The sequence below is a fragment of the Pteropus alecto genome, unplaced genomic scaffold (assembly GCF_000325575.1).
Source record: "Pteropus alecto unplaced genomic scaffold, ASM32557v1 scaffold17, whole genome shotgun sequence".
Lineage (NCBI taxonomy): Eukaryota > Metazoa > Chordata > Mammalia > Chiroptera > Pteropodidae > Pteropus > Pteropus alecto.
The window spans coordinates 3,346,807-3,355,969 of record NW_006440645.1 but is presented as its reverse complement, the minus strand read 5'-3'; the positions used below and the strand labels follow the sequence as shown (position 1 = coordinate 3,355,969).

The 9,163-nt window shown below is 47.4% G+C and overlaps 1 protein-coding gene across 1 annotated transcript in view; it reads left to right on the top strand.

The window, feature by feature from the left end:
- PRDM5 (PR/SET domain 5) overlaps nt 1-9,163 on the top strand; it is a 100,397-nt gene that overhangs the window by 22,005 nt on the left and 69,229 nt on the right. Inside the window, exon 3 of the mRNA XM_025050902.1 lies at nt 4,449-4,571. Coding sequence (XP_024906670.1) covers nt 4,449-4,571 — 123 coding nt within the window. The remainder of the gene's footprint in view (nt 1-4,448; nt 4,572-9,163) is intronic.

Below are 9,163 nucleotides of genomic sequence, written 5' to 3'. Positions count from 1 at the left end.
TTGCTTTATATATATATATGATCAACTCTCAAAAGATTTCATGTCGTGACTCTTATAGAAATTTGAAGGGCTATCGGTGGAATAGAAATTAAAACTACTTAAGAGGACAGAGCTGGAGTTGATGGCATTCTCACAGAGCAACATGTTTGAGTTTGGCAGAAGGGACAGTGTCTGTTCAGCTGGAATGGCCCTGGATTGGCCCCTGCCTTGTCGGGGCGCCTGTCCCCAGCAGCAGCTGTTCCAGCAGAGGCTGTCTGCATCTGGGTCTGGATTTGAATAGTGGTGTTTAGGGTAGCCTTCATGTTTGTTCCTTGAAAGAGTCGACGTGGTGGACAAATGGTGCGTGTGTTCCCAGCCGTGCCGCTGGAAGCGGTGTTTGTCTTTCGGGAGCCTGGTGGCCACTGGGAGCCCCGGTTTCCCCAGATTTTAGGTCCGTTCAAGGAGCAGCACCCAGGGCACAAAGCCGAAACAGCAGGAGCCACGGAGGACATGGTGGACACTTTCTGTCAGACAGATCGCAACATAAAGAAATGTCATCTTATTCCATCTGATGCTTGCACGGTTTCTGCGAGGTCATGGGGCAGAGACCCTCATCCCCATGGGAGAGGTCAGGAGACCGGGGCCAAGCTCAGGGAGAGGACACAGGTCACCCAAATTGGTGCAGTCAGGGCTGGGGTGACCTCTGGCTTTTCGATTCTAGTGCAGCATTTTAGCCACTCCAGAGTGTAGTCCTGGGGTCCTTGCAGCTTGAGACGCTTAGGGCACTAATTGTTTGTAATGAGAAAGAGACTGTTTCCTCATCAGCCTTTTAAAGTTATTTGACTTCGTGTGTATTATGTAGTGGTCGCTATTCAGTAAAGAGACAGGAATCTGTAAAAACCCGTCTTCTCTCGTCTGCCTTCCCCTCTGAAGATGGGCGAATCTATGGGTCGGAATTATTACGGAGTATGGGGGGAGATAAGGCAGACATGCTCGTGGTGTGTGTGTGTGTGTGTGTGTGTGTGTTTGTAAGCAGCAAAGCAACAAGAATTTTAGACAGAATCCTTTGAAAAATCAACAGGAATAAACCACGCCCTTCGCTTAGAAAACACAGGTCCCAACAGTTCCGAGGGCTGGTCCTTGCTGTTTTCTGAAAGTGTGCCTCTCTCTGGTTTAAATCTGACAGCGCCAAGCTGTGAGAATCACTTACTGGAGTTGCTGTGCTCCTGAAGATATTCCGGAGTCTGGTTAATCACACACCGAGCCTGGGCATCTGGCCTCAAGTCAGTTAAAAACAGTTGCAGAAAGAATGCCTGTAGTTTAAATATGAAAATATGATGATTTATTCTCTAAACACATCTATACTCTAAGTCTTAGTTAAAAGGTGATTAAAACTACTTTCTTTGAAAAGCTTTGTTGGCAGAAAGGGAAACATATTTTCTTTAATAAGTAGATCATGCAACATAACATATTGTGACTTCTCATTATGGGCATCACTGCTACATTTTTTGGAACTGACTATATTTCCCTACCATTCAGTTTTACCGTATGTTAAATAAAATTCTGTGGGGTACATTTCGCCATGTCTGGGGACAAATCCGGTGGATTGGCTTTGCCCTGGGAACCCCAATGGCCTGTAGGTAGTGAGTGAAAGATTGCTCAGGCCTTCGAAATAATGGAAGGAAAATAACAAAGTAACAGCGTATACCCTTCTCTGGTGAACTTAACATCCAAATATGAAACAAACTTCTCTGTCTCTCTGTCCATCCAATTTAATGAGGAAAATGTTTACATTTAAGAACATTTGTATCGATTACCTATTTCCATTTCTTCCCTTTCATTTACCTTCAAACCGTCCAGCAACAGGGCTGAGGCAGAGGAAGGGGCTCTCCAGCTCTCCGCAGAGGCCAGTTATCCTTCAGGGAGAGTAAATAAAGTCACGATGCACGTTCGGGTTTCCCGACAGCCACAGTCACAAACTGTTTCTATGTCCCCGGGACCTGCCATCGGGGAAGACGGTGACGGGTTAACCCGCGGAGCCCCTCGGTGGGAGCGGATGGCATCCCTTCCCCTGCCCAGCCGAGCCCGCCGAAGCCGGCACTCGCTACCCAGTGTCAAGGACAGGGGGTCTCCGGTGTGTCTGACACTGGGAAGTCTTTCTCCAGAGATGTGAAACGCGACGGAGGTTTCTCTGTGACGTGTCGTGGCAGCCACGGTTGACCGGGGCACGCGTGTTTGTTCCCTGCGTGTTCCCGCTTCTCCCCAGGCCCTGCAGCCCCAGCCGTTTCGATGGCTCAGTGTCTGTGCCTCGCTCTCCTGTCCTGCCCAGGAGACCTGTGCACTTTCTGGTTGCCTGTTACCTTCTCACACCTTGTTCCGGCTTAGGAGACGTGCGCCATCTTATACTAAAACTCTCACGGCATCTGTCACCTCTCACACGTCCCGATTTGCATGCTGTGTTCTCATGACAGCACTGCTGCCGGCAGTGATATACTGTGCGTTAATTTTTTTTTTTTAAAGTCTTTTGTCCATGAACAGAGCCGCTGCCCGTTTATTTTATTCCGAACACTTTTCCCCAAATGCCTTTCAAGTTCCTGCACAGCCTTGGCCGGTGCCTGTTTTCTCCATGTGCAGGTGGCTGGTCGCCTCCCCGACTACAGCATTTCGCTGAAGCTGTCGGATTATCTGCTCGCAGGCCTGGTATCTCCCTACCCTGACCTCAGCATCCTCCTCACGGAAATGTCTGGAAGAGACGCCCAGAGATAACCTAACCCACCCTTTCTCTCTCCAGAGAGACCACATCCAAAAACGCCAGACAGATGGCTATTATTAAGTCTCCATTTATCTGTTTTATTATGATACCGAACCCCGAGGTAATAAGTGGAACATTTTTAAAGTCTCGCGAATAAAGAAGATTCAGAATTCCTCTGAGCAACGTGTTCCAGCAACTAACTAACCTTTGCCGCCAAAGTGTATTTTTTGGTTCCTATTTCTTATGTGGAAAACTCTTGCCTTCCAAATACCATCTTCTTGTATTTGAATTTTTGTGGAAACGACGTGTATTGGTTACTGTCTACTGAGAATCTCTTCTGCACGCCTGGGCCTGTGATGCAGTCAGACCGCCTCAGTTCCAAACTTTGTCTGATCTGCACAGGCTTCCTAAGCCAGTTCCACAAAAAATGTCAGCTACGGTGGGAAAGCAAAAGAAACCCTCATGTGACGATGAAAACCATCACGCATCGATGTAGCCATTCACATTGCTGTGACTCTGCCGCTTTATATTAGATGGCAGTTATCACTGTATAGGCACTCGGCAGGTTCTAGTCTCTGGCAAATGCTACTGACATCACTTTTCACATGTCCAGGACAATGCGTGACCATGGATCTGTCCCTTTTTCCAGACTGAAGATGAGTAGTATAGACTATAAGTCACTGCTGATTTTATTTTGATCCTGAACCCTGAGATATTTGTTGAGTGAACGCATGATTGTCCAGATATTTCATGAAAATAGATACCTTATGGGGCCGGTCGTGCTTTATTTTATAAAATAAAATTTTGGAAATCTGAAATTTGTTTTTCCCGTACCCCAGGTCTGCAAGGTGCATTTATAGTCTTTACCTTTGCGATACTGGCGTTGGAGATCTGGAGAGCTAACCAGTCATTGCCTTCCTGGGTTCAAGTTGAATATCGACACGAAACGAGTATTGGGTGCAGACTGGCAGATGTTCCATTAAACGGAGCAGGTGCCCGGTGCCGTGCCAGGCAGGGGTTTGGAGAAGCCGGGTCTGAAGCACCGCCTGCTCCTTCAGCGGTGTCCCCTCCCTCCAGTTGGGGGTTGAGTAGATCTGACCACGAGGGCCCAGGGCATGAAACCAAGACTGAGATCCCACTGTCCTTCTCAGCAAGCCACGGGCAGGCCGAGAAGGGGCAAGACAGAAGTCGTTATATTCATCCACTAGGTACACGTGTGAAGTTACGGCCCGATGGATGTCCGATTCCACTGCCTGGGCCAGCAGATTCTCACGTGGAAACACTTTAGCGAGCAGGTGGGGGAGTAGATCGAAAAGGTTGTTCTGGCTCCACCCCCCTCCCCCACTGGGGCACCAGACAGTACCAGCATCTTCAGTGGGAAAAAGAGCATGGACGGGCTGCAATTAGGGTTTTCCTCTGAACGACTATAGACGTGACACATATGTGTTAAGATTTACCTACACAGAAATAATCTTGACCAGAAAAGGGCTGTCAACACAGAATGTTTGAGAGTCGATGGCAATTGTGAGTCATCGACACATCTGCCAAATGGAACAGTCGGCTCTGTACGTGTGTTTTCAGGGAAGAAGGGGTGTCTACTCAACACCCCTTAAGAAGAAAGGTCTATGCTTACAGAAAAACGCCGTGTCTAACCTCGACGTCATTCGCGCGGCAGGTCCTGCCTTCGCGGGTGGACTCAGAGCCCTTTGCCTTCCAGGTCCGTGGCAGCGAAGGGGAAGTGCTGTACATTCTGGATGCCACCAACCCACGACACTCCAACTGGCTGCGCTTCGTCCACGAGGCCCCGTCGCAGGAGCAGAAGAACTTGGCTGCCATCCAGGTGGGTCCTTCGCTTCCCGCTGGCGCTGTGCTCCGTGAGGGGAGTGAACTAACTTCTAACCGTACTCTCTGTTTTGACTTCGGTTCCCTGATGACCTGCTTCAAAAGCAGTGACCAACTCATCAAAGCAGAGACATCGTATCTCGGTGGCCTACGCAGGCCAGGGCAAGCCTTGCGATAAAGTGACACCAGATCGCTCGCTCTGTGAGAGTTCTCGAGGGGATGGCTTACGTGGCCTGATATTGTCTTTGGCAGGTCTATGTGTCAGGCACTTTTAATTCATCCTGTGACTGTTTATTGATAGTTTTTTAATTTGATGGTTTACTTGGCTCCTAGTGCAATATTCTAGTGTTATGATTTGGGAGCGGCTTTGTGGAGAAAGTTTACTGGGGTACATTCCCACAGCTGAACTTTGAGCTTCTGGAGGGTAGTGTATTAGTCAGGGTTCCCCAGAGAAACAGAACCAGTAGGATGTCTCTCTGTCTGTCTGCCTGCCTACCTGCCTAGAGACAGAGAGACACCCAGAGAGATTTATCACAGGGGATTGGCTAATGCAGTTTGGAGGCTGGCAAGTCCCAAAACTGCAGGTGGCTATGGAACCAGGAAAAGCTAATGGCCCTCTTCAAACGTTGTCAGGCCAGAAAAACAGATGTTCCAGCTGGAAGGCCATCAGGCAGGAGAATCCTCACCTACTCAGGGTCACACTTCATTCTGTTTTTGCCTTCACCTGTTTGGACAAGGCCCACCACACGGCTGTACCCCAGGCATCTGTTTAAACATTAATCTCATGCACAAACACCCTCACGGAAACACCCTCTGTAATCCTGCAACAGCTACCTGGGCTCCCTGCGGCCTCGTCAAATTGTCACATGAGAGTTACCATCCTAGTTGTGCTTTGAACTCTGTATCCCCATACCCCAGGATAGTGTGCATAACATCAGGCTCTGAGACACACTGTGGCCTGGGCTTAGGTGATCCCTCAGTGGCCGTTAGGGGAGAAGAGAAAAAGTTAAGGCCAGACGTTCTTAGAGGGGGCCCTATAATTAAAACTCATTGAACGGATGATTAAGGGAATAAAAGAAATGTGATCTCTCATCGGGGAAATTGGCTGGTCACGTGTGAAACCCAGCTCCTGGGCCCTAAAGGGCAGAAGGGGAGGCAGAACTCTTCTTGGCAGGAGCCAGAGGTTTAAGAGCGTAAGGGAGCGGACTTACATTTCCTGGGTTATTTACCGTGTGCCCTGCGCTGGAAGCTTCACTCACATCGTGTCCTTTATTCATTAAACCTCTGCGAGTTTGATGTTTACGGAGGGTTATGCCGATCTCAACTCAATTTCAAGTATAAAACCAACAGTGGCATGAGGGAAAATGCATAGTTAGGTTTTAAAGTAACCAGAAAACACAGTCATCTAGAATATTCCATTTCCTGATGTTACTAGCTATCCAAATTGTTTCAGTATTGGGTAACCAGTGGGGTTACTGTCTCGTTTGGTCAGGGTGAATGAAAGCTGACTCTTTCCAAAGGGCTGGGTTGGGATGGAAAATAGGATTTTTTGGCAGCCAGATACATTCAAGCTGCTCTTCAGGTTCCTCATGAAATGACTGCTCCAACCACGGATTTACACTGATCTTCTTTTTTAATGTGTAGACATTCATTTTTTCAAGTACTTCGTATTTTTGTCGCTTCCTGAGGCCTGCTCATCTCACAGGCTCTTGAGTTATGTCATAATTTGAATTCACAGACTCAGTTTAAGTGTTTCTTTGTAAACGTTACTGGTATCAGATCTGCCTAGAGCGCTGTGGCGTTTGCTTTGGCCCTCCGTTTTGTGGGTTCTTTATTTTTGTGTCTCAGAGAATATTATTATATTTAAACTCGATTCTTTCCTCCTCAGGCACAAGTCACGAATTCCGGCTTTTCTCAAGTTCCTCTAGTTTGAGAAGTGTCTTCCTGTTGGCTGTTGTTTCTGGAGCGTCAACTGCTCTGTCCACTGCCCCAGACTTTCTGGGTGTCGAGTGCTGAGCTCTGAGTTTCCCTCAGGCTCCCTCAGGTTGCCCTAGTTTATGAGTTTTCTTTGTGCGTTTCGCTTGTGATGACCCCCTTAGAGAGCGGGATACTGTGTCAGGAAGTGTTCGTTTCCATCTTTGATCAACCACATTGGGTCCTCTCTGCTTTTTTTTTTTTTTTTAATTCATTATATGGCAGCCTCCTACACGTCTCTCCTTTTTAGTGACCACAGTGCTTAAGACTTAAGCAGATGACGTTCATTCAGCACGCTCCGTGCCATACTTTTCTTCCTCCATATCAACTGTGTTTCTTTCTTCGAAAGAAAATAGGCATCTACAGAAGACAACGGATGCATCTTTGATGCTTTAAGAGATTATTGTTTGATTGTCTGACCTAAGGGAGCATGAGGACAGGCGCCATAAATGAGTTAGAGGCTCAGTGAAGTTTCTCATTCAAATTCAAGTGGAATCTCCGTCTGCTGGGAGGCGCTGCCAGAGGCTTGGGGCGGAAGCCAGCACCGGAGTGTCTAGCCCTTCGCTAGGAGAGGGGTGGCGCTCTCGGTGGCCGTGATCCCGCACCGAGCACACCGTGGTCTCTGTGAGCTCCCTCAAGGTACCATTTCTCGTACCTGCACAGTAGCCGGAGTAGCGGATTGCTCAGGGTTCAGACATCACAGCTGACCCTGGGGGCAGAGAGCACAATGCTTGGGTCGCATGGCGGACTGTGGTCGGGCCTCGGATCGATGAGGACGATCTCCGGAGGATCCTGCTCCAGAGACACCGAGCTGGTCAGAGGAGGCCGCAGTGTTTCCTGCATCCCGTTAGGAGTCGCTCGCAGTCCAAATGGCCTCTGAAGTTTGGGGCATCAGGAAATTTTTTATTTGAGCCGTATGTCCCAAGAGTGGAGTAAATGAGAACCATTTGTGGCTATGTGGCTTTCTTGGTGGAAAACGTCGATACTGGGTCCAATTTTTTTTTTGGACGAGGGATTAAAAATTTGAGGTCTGTTTTGGCAGAGGATCGCAACTCCTTTTTGGAGACTCGATTAGATTTCTAGTTCTGCAACTTATTTGGTTTTGGAAAATTTGCTTTGGAAACGATGCTTTAAGTATCTGAATTATCGAAGAAGGATCTCGTAAGCGAACAGTTGTTCCTGCAGGCACACAGTTCAGAATAATCGGGTGAACTTCTAAAAACTACTTCGACCTCAATCAGAAAATTCTAAATTCGATGAGGCTTAAAATTTAAATTCGATGTGAATGATGTGGCTTAAAACCCAAATAATCTTTAAGTTCTAGGAGAAATGGGTGATTCTTATTACATGTTCATTTTGCTACGGTGAAGGAAAAATGTACATGTAATATTCGAAAAGATATTTGATCCCAGTGTTTCGCAGGCTTCCAAAAGTTTCTGGTCTTTTGTGATAGGAAACTATTCGTTTAAATACAGAATTTTGTCACTTAAATTTGGAACTGAGTTCTTTGGACATTTCGGGGACAGAGTGTGACATCTCATGTTCTTGAGGGTATTTTTCCAGATGTAACTTCTCTGGGAATTTTTGCAAAATATCATCGGCGTGAATGAAAAGGTGGCTTGGTGTTCTAAGGAAAAGGACCAGATGGAAGAACAGTTGAGTCATCGTCCACCTCATTAGGGAGGTCAGGCTCTGGGACGGTCTAAAGCTGAGAGGGCCCTGGGCCCTGGGCCCTGGGCTGGGCTCGTGGCATCCACACAGCTCCGCCCCAGTGCCGAGTCGGTTTGGGCCCCCACTGCCGGGAAAGCTCTTTTATTGCGTGTCCTTTGCTCTCCCCGCGGTGTCTCCTGCGAGGACAGGTCTTAGGCCGTTTTTCCCGGAGTCTTCCCTGGCGACACGACGTTTCGGTTTGGCTCCAAAGAGAGCTCCGACTGCGGTGTTTCTGAGCAGGACGGGACTTTCTCCATCTTCGTCCTGGATCCGCAGACTTATCGAATAGCGTTAACGCAGAATGCAGATGGTGGTGGTGCCAACCCATCGAACGGCAAAAGGAACGGCAGAAGGATTTTTCACTTTGCCCCAAATTAGAAATAGTTTTCTCTCATTCTGCTGGTTTCTTCTTATCGGGTTTATACAAGCGGTATTTCTACGATATTTTCTAGAATCTGTCTCTTATAGAATCGTAAGCTACAACTGTCTAGTGATTTTCTTCGATAATTCTATAAAAATATCAGTTAAATAACTTGTGGATCCATCTTTCAATGGGTTACCTTCCAGTAAAGTACATATTTGTCTTTTATTAGGGTAAAAGTTTAAACTAAAGTAAAATTATGAGCATTTGGTCCTAGGAGGTTTTAAATACCAGCCTTACTGTGGCCATGCGTCCCCGTGGGGAGTAGAGCGTTTGATTACTTATCAGTCTATTATTTTTATTCAGGTTGTAGTTTATTGGCAAATGTGTAAGTATAGAAATAAACTCTTACTGGTTTATAGCCACAAAGATTTATTTCTCGTTCACACAAGCATGGGCCGCCGAAGGCTGCAACCCTTTTCCCAGCTCGGAGCCAGGTGATGTCTGAAGGAGCAGATCTGATCAAGGGACGTGCATTTTCCTGG